The sequence below is a fragment of the Macrobrachium nipponense genome, chromosome 7, assembly GCF_015104395.2.
Source record: "Macrobrachium nipponense isolate FS-2020 chromosome 7, ASM1510439v2, whole genome shotgun sequence".
NCBI lineage: Eukaryota > Metazoa > Arthropoda > Malacostraca > Decapoda > Palaemonidae > Macrobrachium > Macrobrachium nipponense.
This window is the reverse complement of record NC_061109.1, coordinates 20,357,006-20,378,280: the sequence shown is the minus strand read 5'-3', so window position 1 is coordinate 20,378,280 and position 21,275 is coordinate 20,357,006. Positions and strand designations below refer to the sequence as shown.

The 21,275-nt window shown below is 38.3% G+C and overlaps 2 protein-coding genes across 2 annotated transcripts in view; one reads left to right on the top strand and one right to left on the bottom strand.

Annotated features, from left to right (window-relative positions):
• Positions 1–21,275, bottom strand: part of LOC135217737 (dihydrofolate reductase-like) — a 189,940-nt gene that overhangs the window by 60,021 nt on the left and 108,644 nt on the right. The gene's annotated exons all lie outside the window — the stretch shown is intronic.
• Positions 3,747–10,237, top strand: LOC135217124 (nicastrin-like). Its single transcript, XM_064252831.1, has one exon. It carries the CDS (start codon positions 3,774–3,776, stop codon positions 5,850–5,852), a length of 2,079 nt encoding a protein of 692 aa, XP_064108901.1. The 5' UTR covers positions 3,747–3,773; the 3' UTR covers positions 5,853–10,237.

Sequence of the window (21,275 nt, the reverse complement as noted above, 5' to 3'; positions counted from 1 at the left end):
AACTGATCTATAAGAGGCAAGGGATAATTGTCAGCCCTACTAATGGAATTCAGTTTCCCATAATCAGTACACATCCTAAAGGAGCCATCAGGTTTCTTCACTAACACACATGGAGAACTGAAGTGACTTGAACTAGGTTCTGCTAATCCATGTTGCAGCAAATACTCAACTTCTTTCTTCAGAACATCTCGATGATAAGGTGATAAGCGATAAGCTCTTTGCTTGAATGATTTTCCATCTTCTTGGATCTTGATTTCATGTTTGGTCAGATTAGTACGTCTGGGTACATCTGCAAAAATCTCTGTGAAGCTTCTAATCACTTCACTTAATTCCTTACCTTGTTCAACATTAAGATGTTTCAGTTTATCCTCCAAATTTTCCAAAATTGAAGAATTATTCATCTTGCTTTCAGCTCCCAATTCATAGCCATCATCGTCTTCTGTAGATGAAGTTGTCTGTATTATTGACACAGTTTCATTTTTAGTTTCTGAGAAATAAGGTTTCAAGAGGTTCACATGTATCTTCCTCCGTCGTTTTTTCTTCTTTCTGGTGTTTCAATCACATAAGTTCTATCACTTAACTTCTCAATTATCCTGTAGGGACCTTGAAATTTATTGGTAAGGGGAAATCTCTTGACTGGCAGAAACACTAACACTTGTTGACCAACACTAAAACTTCTTAGCTTAGTCTTCCTATCATAGTTCCTTTTCCTTTTCTCTTGACTCATTTTCAGATTTTTTAAAGAGAATTTTCTAATCTCTTTCAACCTTTTCCTTAAGTTTTTCACATACTTTCCTTGGATTTCCTCTTGATTTTCTACCCAATTTTCTGCAAGAATCTTCAAAGGTCCTCTCACTTCTCTTCCAAAAATCATCTCATTATGTGAACATCCCATGCTTTCTTGATAAGCATTCCCAACTTCAAATAACATAAAGGGTAAACCAACATCCCATTCTCTTCCTGACTCAGAACAATACTTTGTCAGCATACTTTTCAATGTCTGGTGGAACCTTTCCAGGGCACCTTGAGTCTCTGGATGATAAGCAGTTGATAACTGTTGTTTTACCCCTAATAAGTTCATCATATCCTGGAATAACTTGGAAGTAAAGTTTGATCCTCTATCACTTTGTACAATTTCTGGTATACCAAACTTTGAGAAAAACTCCACTAGTTTCTCAGCAACTATCTTGGCAGATATGTTTCTAACAGGGATCGCCTCAGGATATCTGGTAACAGGACACATTAATGTCAACAGATATTCATTTCCTTTCTTCGTCTTCGGAAGTGGTCCAACCATATCTATTATTACTTTGTTAAAGGGTTCTCCTCTAACTTCTATAGGTTGTAGGGGGGCTTTCTGAATGGTTTCATTAGGTTTTCCAGCTATCTGGCAGATATGACACTCTTGACAGAACCTGCTAACATCTTTATGAAGTCAAGGCCAGAAAAAATATCTCATGATCTTCTCCACAGTCTTCCTGATTCCCATATGTCCAGATTTATGAGCTACTGCTACCACCACTTGCTTTCTCAATGGACATGGAATCAAAATCTGATTATATTCGCCCCATTCAGCATTTCCGGTTATATCTGAAGGTCTATACTTCCTCATCAGCAAACCTTCTTTCAGGTAATAACAGGTAGGAGTTTGTTGCATCTCTTCCTGATCAACAACTCTGAAGAACAAATCAGCTAACGATGCATCCTTCCTCTGCAATCCATTAGCTTCTCTCTTGTTACCTGTCCAACTTCAAGGGTTGAACTGTCAATATCTGCTACCTCAACTACTTTAGTTTCACTACCTTCAGGAACTCTTTGGCTACTCAGAGTCTCTTCAGGAGCAACAGACTCTTCATTTTCTTGGGAAATCCTTTCTCGGTCAGCTCCACGGGAATAGTATTTTTCTCTATATTTTGGTGTTTTTATGGGCTCCTTTTATTAGATGGAATTCTGTTGTAACAACATTTTTACCAGTCCATATATATATATATATATATATATATATATATATATATATATATATATATATACATATATGTGTGTGTGTGTGTATATATATAAATAAATTCTTCTGTTACAACAGGATACGTCTCAAGTATAAAAGGCCCATTTAGTTTAAAAGCTAAGGACTGTATTTCGGTGGACTGTCTCCCACCCTTATCAAGTAGTGAAGCCTTATATATATATATATATATATATATATATATATATATATATATATATATATATATATATATATATAGGCTTCACTACTTGATAAGGGTGGGAGACAGTCCACCAAAATATAGTCCTTAGCTTTAAATGTATATATATATATATATATATATATATATATATATATATTTGTGTGTAGTAGTATGTATGTATGTATGTAGTGTATAGTTTGACTGAATTGATTCTGTATTTCGAATTGAATTTATGCTGAATGACTGTATCCTAGGCATCGATTGTAACGAACGTAAACCTGCATAATTACGTCACATATACAAATGAAACCAATAGGAATCGCCTGTGATAAGAAGGCAGATTTCACAAGGGCACTATTGATATAAGTTCTACAAGCAGCGACTAACTCGTGAGATGATGGAAATTGCATTGTTAAACTAAATAATGACAGTATGACACACAAATGTGTTTCAGCTACATTTTACTTTATAACATCTTAGCTTCATTTCTTTTGTAATCAAATTATTCTTGTTGCTGTTTGTTAGTGGTAGTAGCAGTTGTGTAAAGTAGAAAATGACGATTTCAGGCAAATTTGGTTTTCCCTATCAGCATCCTTTACGATCTTTAAAAGGTAGCTCACGTCATATATATGTGTATAATTGTGTGTGTTTTATGTATATAATTTCGATTGACAAACCATGGTGTTCTGTTGCTGACTTTTTGTTTAAGAACTTTAAGCTCAGGAGCAATCAGCTTGGCTGGTTTATTGTTTCTTGATCGAGCGTGGCACTGCGTATTTTGCAGTCACATTTTAAAAAGATCCTTTTCCATTTATAAGTTTTATGTCGTATGATAATCAAAGAAACGCGATAAAACATTTTGAGGTATGTTATTTCAATGCCCAGTCACGACGCTTAGAAATTCGTAGCTGTACACTGTTGTCATACTTTTATGTTACATCTGTGGCTGTGTATATATAAATTTTTGTAAATTTAAAGATTGGTTATTTTATATTTTTGCCATACGCATCCGTTAGAATTTTGTTCTTTGCCAATAATAGTGCATAGCCTAATCTCATAGCGAATAAAGCTTTTTATCTCAGTAATGATGTTGATATAACGTAATGTTAAAACATCGACACTACAAGGATTCAAATTATTTTGCTACAGGTTACGTTGACATTGCTTCGAAATAATTAAATATTGCAATGGCTGGCTGTGAGCATGCACTATAGAATTAGAATACGGAAGTTTCCGAACATAAAACTCGCTGCTGGTATTTAAGTTATATTGTAAAACTTTTTTTTTTCTTCTGTAACTCATTCGATTGGGTCTGTCTTTTATTATATTCTACGTTCCTGGGTGTAGTTAGTTGTTCTAATCTTAACGCCGGGTTAAATTTTTAACTTTAATTAGTGCAACTTTAGTGTCGTGTGCTTCTAAGTGAAGTATATTCATTGCAAAACTTGAACAAAATAGTTCAATACGCAGTATACATGATTTGTATTTATTTCAAGCAGAGAAAACGGAAGTGAACGCAATGAACGCAACCTAGTTCCTAGTTCTCTGGGGTGGAAATTTGTCTACCCCTTCCCTGTCATAACAAAGATGGCGACGAGTACTATGACAGTGGCAGCCTTTTTGGCTAAAGTTTTATTGCTCTCCCTCTGTTTTGTAATCTCGAGGAGCGAAAGGGTCAAGGAAAAGATCTACGATAAGATCCAGAGTGACATGGCGTGCTTCAAGAGGTTCAACGGCACCCATGAAATCGGCTGCACCTCGAAATTCAATGGCAACATTGGAGTGATTCACGTTATCAACAACAGGTCTGATTTGGACTGGGTGCTGGACAAAGGACCCCACCATCCCTATATGTTAGCCCTGACGCCCGAGTTCCTGACCGTGAGTAATTTGCGAGATGCCCAGGATTCGGGCAAAGTGTCAGGAGTCGTCGTTTTGGTGCACGAAGGGTTCGACCCCGAGAAAATGCTGACCTCAGGATTCTCTGGCGACTACCCATGCCCCAACGAAGAGTACGGTCTTTATAATCACTCGAGTGACACGGAATACACCAATTACTGTCAGAAGAACCCGTGGAACCCGCCAGGTTCTGCTCTTCTCTTTTCCAACTGGGAATTCCCGATCTTTCTCATTGATAATCAGACCTCTGTGAGTAATATCATTACCTGTTATGAGGAATTTAATGCACCTAAAGATGGAGAACCACGGTCTTGGCCCCTGTGTGCTCTCGAACTGAAATCTCACATGTTTGGAACAACAAACACGGAAGTCTGCATGAGACGCGCTACTCTCCCAAGTCTGTTCAGCACGGTTAACTTCTGTGACCCTCTCTACGACTTCAATATATGGGGCACTGTTAAGCCGATGAATGCTTCAGAAGATCTGGCCGACCAGTCTGTAATTATTGTTGCAGCAAGAATGGATGCAGCATCCATGTATGACAATATCTCCCCAGGAGTAGCTTCTGCAGTTGCTGGATTGGTTACACTAATGTCTACAGCAGAAGCTATTAACAGACATAAGGAAGAGATCATGGCCGCTGAAAGTAACAAAAACATCATGTTTATTCTTTATCAAGGAGAAACTTGGGATTACATCGGCTCCTCTCGTATGGTATGGGACATGGAGAAGGGGGAATTTCCATTCCAAAAGCAAGAGGATATATCAGATCAGATGTCTCAAATCAATTTCACTCACATTGATTACTTCATTGAAATTTCACAGGTTGGAAAGATGGAAGAGAAACGTTTGTATCTTCATACCGATCCAGTTTCTAATAGTGATCCTGTGATTAATTCACAGACTGGGATACTGGTGACAGCTTTCAACATGTCGGTTTCAAACTCCAGCAGTGGCATTATATTTGAAAAGGCCCCAGAAGAAGCACCTCTTCCTCCAGCATCTTTTCAGAGTTTCTTGAAGCATGTCAACATATCTGGTTTGGTTATTGCTGATCATAAAGGAAGTTTTAAGAACAAGTTTTATCAGACAGTATTTGATGATCATCGAAACATTAAAGGAGAAGTCTTAGCAGATGTTGCCAGTGTTTTAGCAACAACACTTTATACCATGGTGGTTGGCAGAGAATATAAGGAGATAATTGCTGATAAAAATTTTACAGAAGTTTTGCTGGACTGTTACTCAAAAAATGCAAGTTGCTCAATGTTTAAAGACTTTGGTGGATACTTGTTGAAAAATGAAATGAATGATGGTAAACCTGCTAAGATGTATGTTAATGTCAAGAGAGGAGAAACTGGAAGAACTTATGTCACAAGCAACATTTTTGCAAGAGTCATGGGAGAGGAAGTGGATTTGAATGAAACTGAATGCAAGTCCAATAGTTTTTACCAAGTATATCAATATTTTTATCTTCCTAGGGTTTCCAATGGTACATGTTACCGAACAACTGCTAGAAAGACTGAGGCCATGAGCCCTGCTTTTATGATTGAAGACTATGACTGGCAGTCAGGGATGTATTCAACTTGGGCTGAAAGTGGATGGCAAGCAATTGATGCCATGTTATTTCTCCGCCCATCAGTAGTAGAAGAAGTGGCCTTAGTGTGCGGCGGTGTTGTTTCAATTGTAACTTCATTTGCGCTTGTATATTTCATGAACTCTAGGTCAGACTTGCTTTTTGGGTTACCAACACCACCAGCTGCATGCTAGGTTGATAATTCCATTTGTAAATAGGCTAAGACTGAAATGTGATTGAGAAATATCAGTGAATGTGAAAAACAGTTGAGCATTTCCCTGGGTGAAATAGACTTTTATATATCAAAATGTCATTTACCAATGAACAGTGGCATTTTGTAGTAAAGTTGTCTTGTGATACTGATGATTTTATTGTGTCGTACTGGCTGTAAAGCTAAAAACATGCCTTTTTTTTCTTGCTTTATCTAATTTTAAGTTTCTATTTAAAGTTTTTAATTTACATTAACTTTTGGATGGTTATTGATATTAACGAGATCTCGCATAGACAAAGTATTATACATTTCCACACTATAGTATTTGGACTTGTGCATCAGGGATATTTGTAAGTATAGTGTGGTGATGTGTGAAATAAACTAAAAGCATTACAAAATATAACATTATGAAATTTTTGGTACTGAAGTGAAATTGATGATGTTTATGCATAATTATTTGTAAGAATAAGTAGTAGCTTAATAGTACAATGTACATCTTGGTTTTCATGTGAATTAAATTTTGAACCTTCACAAAATGTGAATATCTAAACGTGGACATAATTTTTTTTGTGGTGTGCCATTATTTATGTGCTGTACTGTATATTACCTTAACTTTCCCACTTGAAACATTTGTTGAAATGTCTGTTGCCATGAACATGTTGCAGTATTGTAGGAAGTGAGTGCATTTCCAAGTTATTGGGTACTATTATTGTATGAGAGGAAATGGGTTAAGTACCAGATTACACAACATAAGGTTTTGAACTGTAGATGGTAATGCATTTAATTAACAAGAGAATGTGTGGTACTTGCACAGAAAAATCTCAATGTATCCTCATGCTTTTGGAAAAAGTATACCATATTTATTGAACTGGTCAAGCTGAAACCCGTGCAGAGAAGTTTTGTAAAACATGCAGAAGTATAGTGTATTTTCAACACTTGCTGTGTTGAAATAAATGTTTGTACTGATCCATTTGTTGGAGAGTTCTTTATGTCTTGTCTTTGTAGAGTGTGCGTCAAGTGCTTATATCTTCTTTTTATTCTTTCGTATCAATATGGTGTTCAAATGATACCATGGCACACAGCTGTTTGATTATTTGAATAATGATGAGCATGCATCATATTATTAGCATCAGTATCACTGAAATTTGGCCGATATTGAAAAATCTTACGTAGAAAGTGACAAAGTCTTATAATTAACAAAGTTCATACCGTCAAATACTCTTAAGGGGCTAATGTATTAAAAATTGTTTTTCTTAACATTGAAAGTTCCTAGGTTTAGTAGATGGATGGTTAGTGAACTCTCAGTAATGTTCGCTGAGAAGGGAAACCAATCTAGGAGAGTGGATGTTAGCAGTGGAGCTGCTCATCAGGGTGTGTGAAAATGGTATATTGGATGACTCCTTCAGTAATTCAGCTTCTACTTACATATCAAGGACAAGTTCTTTTTTATGTTTTGCTTCCCTTTATGCCTGAACTTGAGAGGATTTTGTGAAAGAAATTTATTAAAGTTATTAAATAGCTGTCATATTTGCATGTTGATGAGTAGCCAATTCATTCCAGACTTTTAACAATTTCTCAGGAGGAGTAGGTCTGCTATAGTATCTCTTTCATTTTGCATCACCAAATTACAGAGATTGAATTCTTATTTGAGGGCTGTTAGTAAGGTTTTGGTTTTATATGATTCTTAAATCTTTTAGGGCTGTCTTGGAAGTTTTTTTTTTCTATAGAAAAATGAAGCATGGACTCCCATGTCTAATAAATTGGTAAGAATAGTTTGCTTTTAAATCTAGACTTGGTAGACAAAAGTCTTGGAAAGGGTTTTGTAGTCAGAATATGTCATTTTCTGTTGGTTGAGATTAGAACTGCTACTTGAAGTATGTTTTGTGATGAATATTACATACACTGCTTAGGTATTAATGGAGACTGAACACTGATGGATGGTTGTCAATTTTCCTGTTTAAGTGAAACTCATGCATCATGGAAGCTTAGTTGGCTCATTTGTTAATTTTGCTGTTTGCCAGGTGGAAAATTTTCTAATTGTATCTTGCTTGAACATACATGAATATTTAAAAGACCTTCAGTTATCTTTTCTGTGCAGACTACCCAGTTGTATGGTTGGGCATGACCATTAGTAATTGTAGCAAGTTCCAGGAAACTTCTGGTGCAGTGGCTCATTCTTTGTGCATGCCCATGATTAAAGAGCACCTTCTTTTTTTAGTTATTATCCCCGCTAGCTTTTCTTTGCTCTTTTGTACTGACTGGATGGTAACCGTTTTATCCATGCCTCACTGGTTATAATTGAATCATTTCATCAGTTTCTACAGTTTTTCACTCAAGTTTATCCTTTCATTTGTAAACATTTTTTACTTTGCTGTTGTATCACTGTTGGCATGATTTACTTATAATTGGCAGATTTACTTATCCAGTTTTGTTAGGATAAGGTTTTATTCCCTGAACAAGTATGTATAGTACTTTTTGTTTATTCTGAGAGGCATACAAACTTTAGCTACTCACTCAGTTTTGTATCTTAAGAAAAATACAAATTACATTTAGTACCCTTTTAAGTGATACTTTTTCCAACAATTTTTGTTTTATTTACTGATAATTAAGTCCCCCAGTGAGGTGTATATCTCAGCTGCAATTATGAAGTTCAATTCTCCAACTGTTATTTATGAGAACTGCTAAATCACACAAATAAATCATGGCTGTTGTCTGGTGTAGTTATGTTTTAGATTATTTGTGATTCTCCTCAGAATTATTTTTGGATCAGTTGAAATAAATTTGTAATCAGACACATCCTAAAACTATCTGTTCAAAGAGTTTTTAAGTGAATATTTTTTTTACACTATGTCCACTCAGTAGTCCAGCGTTACTGTATGTGGCAAGGGAAGATTAAATTTCCCTTTTTCATCTGTCTTCAGTTACCAGTTCTTTTTATATATCTGCTTGTTTCCATTCTGTCTTTGAACAAGGAAAATTGTAGCTTAACTTTTCTTTTGTGTCAGATTTCTGGTTTTCAAGCTCCTCCAGCTTTGAGAAATCATATTGTTCAAATTATTAAGTGGCAGATTTTATAATGCATAGCTAGTAGAATTAAAAACTCTAATTGTAAATTCTCTTTCCTTAAAAAGATTTTTTTTTATTTTTTGCAATGGCTTGCATACATACATACTATTGCAATTTTTTCTTTAGTTTGTGGGAGTAAGAAATAATAGCTACCGTATTTTTCAAACTGGCCTGTTGCTAAATTAATTATTCTTTGAAGGTTCTTTATGCTTTTATTGTGACAAGTATTTTATTACTGAAGCAGGTTGTAAATTATATTTGTAATTAAACACATTCCATATCCCTTGGAACTGGCTTTAGAGTGTATCTTAGCTTGTCTGTAATCTTGACTGATAGTCACAGATGTCAGTCATCTTTGGTTGTATACAGTTATCATTGATGAAAAAGGCAACATTTGGTATCAGAAGCACTTCTGTCATGTTATGGTGTATGTAGTTTGCAGCAGCATAGGTAACCTTTTTAAAAAAGATGTGTGTCTTTAAAATTCTAATGAGCAATTTGATATGGTCCTGAATGTGAATCCTTAAAAAATTTGATTCTATTGTATGTTGTTTCTCCAAAGCATATGCACAGGTGCTTTATGTATTTATTTTATCCTTGAGATTGGTACTCCATTTGTAAAGGCATAATTCAGTTTTCTTTATTAGAGAAATAATCATGCCTTTACAGTTTGTTTCCATGTTCCATTTCTTTATTGAAATTTGAAGGTGCATATTGATATACAAAGTTTATTCTCTTATTTAAGGGACACTTCTTAAAGTAGCTTGAAAATTTTGTTTCAGAATGAAAAGTTATGGGTTGTTTAGCATGTATGTTTTGAGTAGAGTTTTCATCCCATTTAGGTCCTGTTTTAGGTTCTTAGATGTTCTGTGCATTCCTTTTTCTCGCTGTAACCTTTAGGTTCTGTGCAGGCACCAGTTGTCTTCATGGAGATCTTTTGGGGATAATCTACATTCCATATAATTGTTTTGGGTAGTTTAACATATATTACTGTTCTTGTTTTAATGGTAAATATCTATGTAAATGCTAGTTCAAGGCTGAATGTCATTATTCATCCTTCTAGCTGTGTCTCATTTCATCATTTGTAACAGGCATTTACCTTTTTTTCACTTTTATTTTGGAGAACCAGAAACAGTGTGATATACCTCTTTGGATATTTGCATTTTGGTTCTGGGAATGATTTTCTACCTGCAATTTTTTATTGTACCAAAGAAATAGATGACATGACAAATCTTTTGTAATATTAGTAGTGTGTGCTATGTAAGCTGTATAATTGCTGTAAATAAATATTTTTTAACTTTCTATTCTTTATTTGACTTTATTTGACAAAGTGCTTACCTTACTCTAGTATGTATAGATACAGTGTGTGGGAATTTTCATTGTCGGAGGTAGAAACATAACATACTCATTTTCTGTTATACGTATTGAGAACATTTCCCAGAATTTGGCTGTCTGCACATCAGCATCTTACTCAGTTGCGTATTTTCAGTATTCGTCAATGTTGTGTGATGCCACTTGTATCAGAATTCTTGTTTGGATTGTGCAGGTGTGTTGCACTGTTAGGACGCTGATGTCATGAATTGAAATGTGAAGAAAAAGCAAGGAAAACTGCCAAAATGGCACTTCTTTATCCAATGATGACAACTCGCTCTTAGGTTGGATATACGTACTATCAAGTTCTCCAGGATAGCTTAGAAGGACCAGGGCCAGCTGAAATGAGTTATTTCAATTATTAACATTCTATATCAACAAGGGAATGTAGTATACTAATGACAGTTCTTCTAATTACTATATGCAAATTGATTTTATGAGCTCGAGTGATTTTCTAATGACTGAGGTAATTTTTTTCATTAAATTGTTGACAAATACTAGATAAAATTGTGCATGTTGATTAAAGTCACTAATGAACTAGTAAAGCTACTGTAGTATGTAGTGTTCACATATATATATTATATATATATATAGATATATTATATATATATAATATATATATATATATATATATATATATATATATATAGTAATCCTTGGTTTACAGAAGTCCTACTTTAGTTAAGAGCAGAAACACACCAGTGAGAGTTACTCAAATAGATTTCTTGCCCTTGGTGGCCTTGTTAGGCAAGGCATTCTTGAAGCATTCTTCATTCAGTTATTTTCATTTTTGATGCTGACACTTGTTTCATGCTTCTTTAGTTCCTAGGTTTTATTTTCCTCTTTTTGTGTATGTTGCCACATGTTTTGTCACTGACAGGTGCACAGTTATTTACCGAGAACCTCATTTTTCCACTGACCGTTCAGTGGGCTGACATGTGAGGGTGTGAATACTCTACAAGAAACAAGAAATACCAGCACTCCTTTAAAACACATATTGCAATACACTCCCTGAACACCTTAATTATCCCCGGACACTGACCACCTCGAACTCTATCCCCACAGATTTACCCACAAAGTGGGTACGTAATTTTAACTGTCAGTGCTACTAACGCTACGGGTAAAATCGTAGTCAAATGAGTTACCTGTTTTACCATTAGCAACGCTGCTGCAAATACCGGCCACCAGAGGCCTGCCTCCTCAATTGCTTTCTGTTCTTGGTACTATTAGGACGTGTCCTGGAACACGCGACTTTTTTTTGGTCTTTAGCCCGACACCCATGTATTCTGGAATTCTGGATTATGACCTTGGCATTGTATTACAACTATGATCCTGGTTAGGGATGCATACTTCCAAATCCCTGTTCATCCCACCTCCAGGAAGTGTCTTCGCTTCTATCTTGGGGACAAGATCTTTGAGTTCAAAGTCTTGTACTTTGGGCTGACGACAGCCCCTCAAGTGTTCACAAGGGTCTTCTCTCGTGTCAAGTTTGGCCCATGCTCAGGGGATCCGGATCCGTTTGCTGAGGTACCTCGACGATTGGTTAGTCTTGGCAGTTTCCAGGGAGAAGCTGCTGCAGGACAGGGTTAGACTTCTTCGGTTCTGTCTGGACCTGGGCATATTAGTCAACCAGGAAAAGTCGAACCTCGTACCCACTCAAAGGATTCTCTACCCGGGCATGGTCATCGATACGACAGTGGCAAAAGGTTTTCCGTCGGATCAGAGATTGGAGAAGTTGCGGGCTGTAGTGCGCAACTTCCTGTCAAAGTCACATCAGTCAGCTCATCAGTGGCAGGTTCTTCTGGGAGTGTTATCTTCCCTGGAGAAGCTGGTCCCTCATGGGTGTCTTCATCTTCGGTCTCTGCAATGGAGACTGGGAGAATTCTGGTCTCTGGCCGGGAACTCCCCTGTTTATGGTTCCTCTGTCTTTTGAAGTGAGAGAAGACCTTCGTTGTTGGTTGGACGACCAGAATCTGTTAAAGGGTGTCCCTCTGCTTTCTCTTCCACCAGACTTCCTTCTGTTCTCGGACACCTCCCTCGCAGGTTGGGGCGCGGACTTAGGTGGCCTCATCGCTTCAGGCATTTGGAGTTTGGAGGACAAGCAGCAACATAACGTCTTGAATTTAAGGCGGCTTTCCTGGGTTTGAAGGAGTTTCGGGGGAAGGTAGAGGGTCATTCTGTCGTTCTCATGTCGGTGGTGGCTATGTGAACAAACAGGGAGGCCTGGTTTCTCAGCAACTTCACGCCTTAACCGTCGAGCTTCACCAGTGGGCAATCAGCAATTCGGTAAAGCTCTCAGCCAGGTATATCCCAGGGAAACAGAACGTGGTCGCAGACAAACTCAGTCACCGGGATGAGATCCTAGGCACAGAGTGGTCCCTTCATCAAGTGGTGGCAGACAAGCTTTTCCAGATTTGGGGGAGACCCATGCTGGACCTTTTCGCGACACGCTACAACAGGAAGCTGGAGGTGTTCTGTTCAGTGGTTCCAGATCCTTTAGCATTGGCAGAAGATGCATTCCAACATCCCTGGGACAACCTGGAGGTGTCCTTCCCTCCGTTTTGTTTGATCCGTCAGGTTCTGAACAGGTTGATGAGTTCACAGGGACTCAGGATGACTTTGGTAGCCCCTATGTGGCCTCAGTCAGAATGGTTTCCAGATCTGCTGTCGTTATTGTCAGAGGTTCCGAGGGAGATTCCCCCGTGGCGGGATCTTCTGTGTAAGCCCCATGCGGAAGGGTTCCACCAGTCAGTAGAATCCCTGTCTCTTCACGGTTGGAGGCTATCAAGTATCTCCTCCGAGCGAGAGGCTTTTCTCGGAGAACAGCCGGGCACATGTCCAGCAATCTTAGGAAGTCAACCTCCACAGTTTACCAAGGCAAATGGGGGATCTACTGTGATTGGTGTCGTAAACAGGGTTTTTCTCCACTCGCAACCTCTATTTAGCGAATAGCAGACTTTTAACTTTCCTCAGAGACGAGAAACGTTTGTCCGTTTCTGCTATTAGAGGCTACAGGGCGGTAGTGAGTTTGGTGTTGCGCCTTAAGGGTATCGACATCTCTTCCTGGGAACTTTCCCTGCTAGTTAAGGGGTTTGAGCAGTTGAGTTCTCCTAGAGAGCTCAAGCCTCCAATGTGGTATGTTTCCTTGGTACTTAAGAGCTTAACTAAGAGTCCCTATTGAGCCTTTGTGTTGCTCATCTGACAAGAACCTGATGCTCAAGACAGTGTTCCTTTTGGCTTTGACATCATCCAAGAGGGTAGGAGAGCTCCACGGTCTTGAGTTATGAGGTGAAGCACACCAGGGGTTGGAAGTCGGTGTCCTTCGAATTTGTCCCAGAATTCATGGCCAAGACTCGAATCCCTAGGTGCATGATGACAGGTTCACTTCGTTTTCCATTCCATCACTGACTGACTTTGTGGGTGGTGATGCTCAAGAGCTTTTATTGTGCCCTGTCCGGGCCCTGCGTTGCTATCTTAAAAGGACCCGGCACCTTAGACCAGGCTGCCGCAGACTTTTTGTTAGCACAGGCCGTACAAAGAAAGAGGTGTCTAAGAATACTATCTCTTTTTGGATACGGGAAGCCATCTGACAGGTATACTTGACTCTTGATGATTCCATCACCACCATGTCTGTGCAGGGTAGAGCACATGACGTTAGAGGTATTGGTCCCTCTCTGGCTTTCAAAAAGAACTTGGCTGTACAAAGAGTGCTGAGCGCCGAGCGGTGGTACTTGGTTACGCCAGTCCACGTTCACCTCCTTCTATCTTAAGGATGTTGCCCACAGATATATGGACACGTTTTTCCTTGGTCCTGTGGTGGCTGCCCAACAGGTTGTGTAACTCAGTTGCCCTTAACAGGGCACCTTTGTATCTTACCTAAGAAGACTGTGTGGATGAGAGAATGAGTGAGTTGGCTGGTCTCTTTCTTTCTCTTGTACCTTTCCTTCTTCCTATGGGAGGTTTAAGGAATTGACACGTCATTTGCTGGACTGGTCTGATACAGGTGAGTAAGGTAGTCATACTGGTAGTGTGGTCGTGCAATATACAATATCTTATCCACTATTTGGTAGCATAGGCTCCACTCCTTGGAGGAGTCGGTAGTATACAAACCCTAGTGTCTTGGTTTGTTATTGGACAGTCAAAGTTTCTCTTTGGTTCCTTATACAATGGTTCTCCCATTTATCATGGTACTTCACTCAGGTTCTGAGTGGTTAGATATCAGTGTATCTATCTTCTCAACGGGCTTCAGTCCCTCTCCAAGAATTATTTCTTTTGAGAGCTGGACTGGTGGGTAGGCCCCCAGCCGGTCTAGGGTGTCTTATACCTCCCTCCAAGTATGAGTCCATTCTATTTTTAAAACCGAAGGTTTGTTCATGTATGAACAAATTAAAAATTTTCTAAGACAATTTGTAATTTTCATAGCTACAAACCTGAGGTCTTAACATTATACTGCCCACCTCTAGCCACCCCTCTATTTATTAAGTCATCCTGAGTTGGGAAAGACTGGCGTAGATGCGTGATCCTTGATCACTCTTCACCCGATCTACGCATGTGTTACTAGATATCACAAGATTCCTTGCTTTCATCTGCTTTTTAACCGGATCCAGCTAGGCACTAGAAATTATCCTATTGTTAAGACCTCAGGTTTGTAGCTATGAAAAATACAAATAGCCTTAGAAAATTTGTCATTTTGCTCTGGTTTTTGATTGATTTGGACCTTCTGGTATTGACCTGGCTTGGACTGGACTTGAGATGAACAAGCTACATAAAGAAACGCTGTTAGCCAAATCCTCTACGTCTGCCATGCCTTCCAAGCATGTTGCTTGGAGGAATGTTGGAGCTCATCGGTACTGCTCTACATGCAAGCAGAGGATGAGTACCCTCACACATGACAGACATTTCCTTATATATTACTTGTAGGAAGGTTCAGTGCAGCGTCAGACATAGATGTGAGGAGTGTAGAGATAGGTCGTTAGATAGAGCTAGCGTAAGGCAGGTATAGAAACACAAGCAATAGATAAGGAAGTGCTAGAGTCAGAGCTACAGTGGTACCTCGAGATACGAAATTATTCCGTTCCGAGGCGGCCTTCATATCATGAGCTTTTCGTATCTTGGACCGCATTTTACATGTAAAATGGCTAATCCGTTCCAAGCCCTCCAAAAACACCCCAGTAAGTTTCATAATAAAGCTAAATTGACCTATAAAAATGAAATACTACAACAATTTGGACCATTTAATACCTAACTTAATACGTACTGCTAATTACCTGTAAATAAATTGTATTAGTGTACATGGTATACAAGAAATACTGTACGTATGTAGTAAAATGTGGAAGCTTACCTTTCGAGTGAGGCTATCTTCGAAAGTGGCGACAGAGGAGGAGGACAAATGGCAGATATGTACGTACACTTAACTTTACGAAACACATAAAAAAATGTAAGAAAAACATACATAAACTAAACTTTACGAAACACATTAACAAAACTGTAACACTTACTTTACAAAAAACTAAAATTAAAAAAATTTTTTTTGTCTTTGATCTTTACATTTTTTTTACTTTTTTTATACTTTACGAGTTTTTTTTTTTTTTTTTTTATACAGAATTCCAACTTCATCACCACTTTCAACTTCCTGTTTTTTTTAGTATCACTGTTCTTTCTTTTTGCTTACTCTTGCTAGTACTAAAGGCCTCTAAAAAATAACTATCCAAGGAAGATTGCCTCTGCCTACTTTTCACAGTTCCTGAAACGACTCAGGCAAGCGTCATCGAACTGCGCAAGCTTACGACCTGTGTAAGCCTTTTCGGGGTGTCTTTTTTTTTTTTTTTTTTTTTTTTTTTTTTTTTTTTTTCTCCTTAGTAGTAGTAATAGTAGTAGTTATGGGTCGAGGCAATGCCTTTGCAACGGCGCCTCTTAATCTTGAGTTTTTTAGTTTTTGTTTATTTGTTGAGCTCTTTATTTTTTTCTCTCTTTTTCCACATCAAGTAGTATATGGTTTCTTTTCTTATTTCATTGTTACCTGTAAATAGAAATTTTCCAACTTTGTCACTTTCCTTCTTTTCATAGGGTTGCTGTAGCCCTATTGCTTTAACACGTTCTTCTCTATAAGTACAACAATATAAGAGGAAATGAAATAGTATGTCTTCTACTGTATTATGGCAGAAAGGACAACAGATGTTCTCATTCTGGTGCCTTTTTGCTATAGTATTTAAATTAAGAGAGTTGGTTCTGGCTTTGAAGAGAAGTATTGAACCAGTAGAATTATCATAAATTTCTTCATCTTTTATTTCTCTTTTCCACATTTTATATATATTCACAGTCACTTTATTTTCCAAGTCTTCTTTCCACCTTGCTGTGTCCCAGATTCTGGCTTTGCCCTTTATTTCTGTTTTGGACATTCCTTCCAATTTTCTTAAATTGATTTTAACTTCATGCATGTACTTTTCCACTGTTTTCCACCATTTTCTTTCCTTTTCTTGCATATCTGTAATTATTTTCTTCAGTATCTCTTTTCGTCCATTTAATGTATTATTTACATAGCTTATTTTCCCACTCATAATTCTACTTTTCATGGAAGATGCTCCTATCTCCCCCCTTAATGTGGCTACTACTGTACTTCTACATGTTCCTAATATTTTCCTATATACCCCATTCTCTATTCTTTGTAATTTTTCTATTTGTGTGTGTTAGATTAACCACATTGGTTCCGTATAAGACTGATGGTTGAGCTATATTTTTCCAGAATGTTTTACCTATTAGAACTTTGTTGCAGCTTTTTTCTATCACGGAATAGGTTAGGTTGGCTAACTTTTGTGCTTTATCCAACATTTCCTTTTTCTGTAGCTTAAACAGATTTCTAGAATCATTTATCTTTATTCCTAAATATGTTATGTTCTCCCTCACTTTTATATTCTCTATCTCTTCTGGTTTATCCTTCATATTGAAAATAATGATGCTGCTATTCTCTTTATTTATTTCTAGCCCACATTTATTTCCTATATCTATTAAAATCTTTATATTTATTCTTGGATCTTCTATATTACTTGCTAAAACTAACCCATCGTCAGCAAAGAAAAGTGTCCCTATCTTTACTAATTCATTTTCAAATCCTGTCCCTTCCTCCTCCATTTTCTTAATTATTACATACGTCATCAGTTTGAAAAGTGAAGTGCAACCTTGCCTAATTCCACTAGTAATTCCCATTTCCTGTTCAACTCCCTCCCCTAGGTCTATTAGTATGCTATCCCCTTCATATATATTAGCTACTGCCTCTATGATTTTTGAATGTATTTTGAACTGTTTCATGACTTCGATCATAACTTCTCGTTTTACTGAGTCAAAGGCTTTACTGTAATCGATAGCTATTACTATTAATGGTTTTCTATTCCTGTAGCTCTCTTCTACACAATATTGTAGTGTAAGGATATTATCTTCAATCCTACTCCCTCCTTTGAATCCTGCTTGGCATTCGTGATCTTGTTCATTCAGTCTGAGGTGTGCTTCTATTTCGTCTTTTATCAGCATCATGAATACTTTGTATGATATATTTAATAAAGCTATAGCCTTAAATCCTTAGCCCTTGGTTTCCTTTTCTTTTCTATCATTTTCGTTCTCGATATCTTCCAAGATTCAGGCTTTTCTTTGATTTCTAGCTCTTGTTGTAACATCTAACTAATACTTCTATACAGGTTTTGCTCTTCATTAATGCTTTGTAAAGCTCTGGTTTGATTCCATCTGGGCCTGCAGCTTTTTTAGCTTTGAGCTTACTTAGACAAGCTGTGACTTTTTCCTTGGTTATCAGAGGTTCCTGCATTGGAATTATCTTCCTTTTGCATTCCATCAATAGGTCCATGTGTTCTCTTAGTACTTTTGGGAATCTATAGTCTCCAATTCTTATGATATCATCTACTTCTGCCAAAACATTTTCATATTCCATACTTTTCTCTTCGTTCCAGATTTCCTTTATTTTATTTTCGTGTTTGCTGTAAATGGTTCTCCAATAATTCATCCTTTACAAATGATTGCACTTTATGAAAAGCAGCTAGAACATCCTTAATTTCTGCCGTTGTCATAGGGTCGTCGTCCTCCTCCTCGCCGCTGCTAGAGAACTCCTCTTGAATGAAGTTATGTTGCATGGCCTCCAACTCCTTCAGGTCATCCATCGTAAGCTCCTCTTGGTGCTCCTCGAGGTCGTTGATGTCGTCCTCGTCGACGACCAGCCCCATGGATTGCCGAGTGCAATGATCTCGTCAAGATCTGGTTCCAAAACAGTTTCAGGATCGTCAACTGTTTCTGAATCTACAGCACCAGCTTCGCCCACGACGAATCCCTCAAAGTGTCGGGCGGATACGGCATCAGGCCAGAGTTTCCTCTATGAAGAATTCAAGGTTTGCCTCGAAACTTCCTGCCAAGCTTGGTGATGAGTCGGATTCATATCACAACATCGAAATGCTCCTTCCAAAATTGACGCAAGGTGAGGTTTGTGGTATCGGTGATGTCAAAACATCTCTTGAAAAGATGTTTCGTATACAGTTTCTTAAAGTTCGATATCACTTGCTGGTCCATGGGCTGGAGGAGAGGGGTGGTGTTAGGCGGAAGATAAAGAATCTTGATGAAGGAATACTCCGCTAGGATATCTTCCTCGAGGCCAGGAGGGTGAGCAGGGGCATTGTCCAACACCAGCAGACATTTCAGAGGGAGGCGCTTCTCTTCCAAGAATTTCTTCATTGTTGGGCCGAAACAGATTTACCCACTTGGTGAACAAAAGTCTCGTTACCCAGGCTTTCGCATTAGCCCTCCACATCACTGGAAGCTTCTCCTTAAGCACATTGTGGGCCTTGAAGGCTCGAGGAGTCTCAGAATGATAGACCAGTAGGGGCTTCACCTTGCAATCCCCACTGGCGTTCGAACAAAGTGCGAGCGTAAGCCTGTCTTTCATAGGCTTATGCCTGGGTAGCTTCTTCTCTTCCTGATGTACGTCCGACGAGGCCTTTTTTTCCAAAAAAGGCCAGTCTCATCACAGTTGAAGACTTGCTTAGAACTGTAGCCTTCCTTGGTTATCATCTCATCGAACATCTTTTTAAAGGCTTCGGCTGCTTTCGTGTCCGAGCTGGCAGCCTTGTGGGAGATTGCCGTCTGTTATCGTATCGCCAGCGATTTCTTTTTCTTTTATCCAGACAAGAAGAAGCCTTTCCATCTCGTCGTGCACGTGGGTCCTCTTGCTGGACAAAATAGTAACGCCTTGGAAGGTGTAGCTGCTTTGATGGCATCCTTCTGCTTAAGGATGGTGCCTATTGTCGACCAATTTCGGTCATATTCCTTGGCGATCACACTCAATCGCATACCAGCTTTATACTTCTTGCTAATCTCCATCTTCGTTTCCAAAGAGACCATCCTCTTCTTGCCGTGAATTTCAAGTTTCTTGGGACCCATGACTACGTATATACTGTACATAATTATGTTATGCAGTACGTATAAGTATGGAGTAAAGTTCTCACACAACACGATAAAGTATACTACAACGAAATCACTAACGAATTTATGTTAATAAACGAAATCGTTAGAACAAACGAATACTGCGTGCGTACATTAACAATGCTGGTACCGAGTGGCCGAGGCACGCCGCTACGTAGTAGATGCATGATGGGAGGGATGCTGACCAATAGGAGAGAAGGATCTCATGGTGGTGACTAGCATCAGGAACCGATGGGAGACCAGGAGGATGGTGGCGAGTCTACTCAGTTGGCCGCGTGCGAGTTTCAAAATTGTTATCAGTGGGCCGGGCGAATCTCAGACATAACAGCAACAACCTTTCGTATCTTGAGCAATTTTCGTATGTAGAGCCGTAAAATTTTCATATTAGCTTTCGTATCTCAAGTTTTTCGTAAGTTGAGCCTTTTGTATCTCGAGGTACCACTGTATTTAGGAGACAGATTGTCCTCTAGCATGTGTATCTTCTTTGCTAATTTAATGAATAAGCTAACTAAGAGTAAGGATAGTGGTAGTAATAGTAGTGTAAGTGATGTTAAATCACTCTTTTTCAGCCCCCCTGCCTGTTCCAGAACTAGCCCTAATGGGTGCTTGGGGTCATGGAGACCTGCATTCCTAGAAGGTAGGATCTGCCAACACCCCTAGTGCGGAGTAGGCAGTGTAGGCAGCAGTTTTCCCCCTTCCCTCTCAATGTGTAAGTTCTGAGGTTGATGTAAATTTAGGTCAGATACAGACAAGTAGGGATACGTAATAGGTTACGTAGTGTTCAGGAAGAGAAGTGCAGGTTTCTTCGGGTTCGGATTCTGTTGTTTCTAGTGTGACAGTTCGTCTTTAGAGCCATCTTTGGTTTTGTTTCCGGCTTCGAGTTCTTTGCAGCAAAAGGTTTATAAGTCCCTGGTTGGTTGTTCAGAGGTAGTTTCGGGTTTGTTGGGTTCTGAAATGTTGAATAGTGCTCCTTCATCTTCAAAGGTTCTTTTTTTTTTTTTCTTCTGCGGGTAAATTTCATTCGTTTTGCGGCGGTGGTAATTCTGGTGATCAGGTTCTCAGGTTGACTCTATGCATATATGGTATGGTAATTATTAATATCAGCTAATTCTCGGTTGTATGCATATTGACTTATGATAATCCAGTAAGAAGAGAAATTGAATAACATTAACAACGGTTGGCCTAGCATACATAATTTGAACACGAAATGAGAATTGGATCTTATGATAATTCAGTGCAAAATGTAATTGAACAAGATAGAGAATCAGATTTGGTCCGACTTCAGTATTTTAATAGTATTATTTGTATCCCCATATTATCGTAGTATAAATACTAATATAGCTGTCAGAAATCATAAGGAATTTGTACATTTCATTGCTTTTGTACATTTCATTGCTTTTCTTAGGTGACAGAATTCAATGGTATGATGTCTTCATCTGTTAAGCAAATGAATATCCATTAGTATGCCTTGCAGTAATTATATTAAGCTTTATGT

Excerpts from the sequence above, each read along its gene's own strand:
- LOC135217124 (XM_064252831.1), top strand. The coding sequence starts at position 3,774 with ATGGCGACGAGTACTATGACAGTGGCAGCCTTTTTGGCTAAAGTTTTA.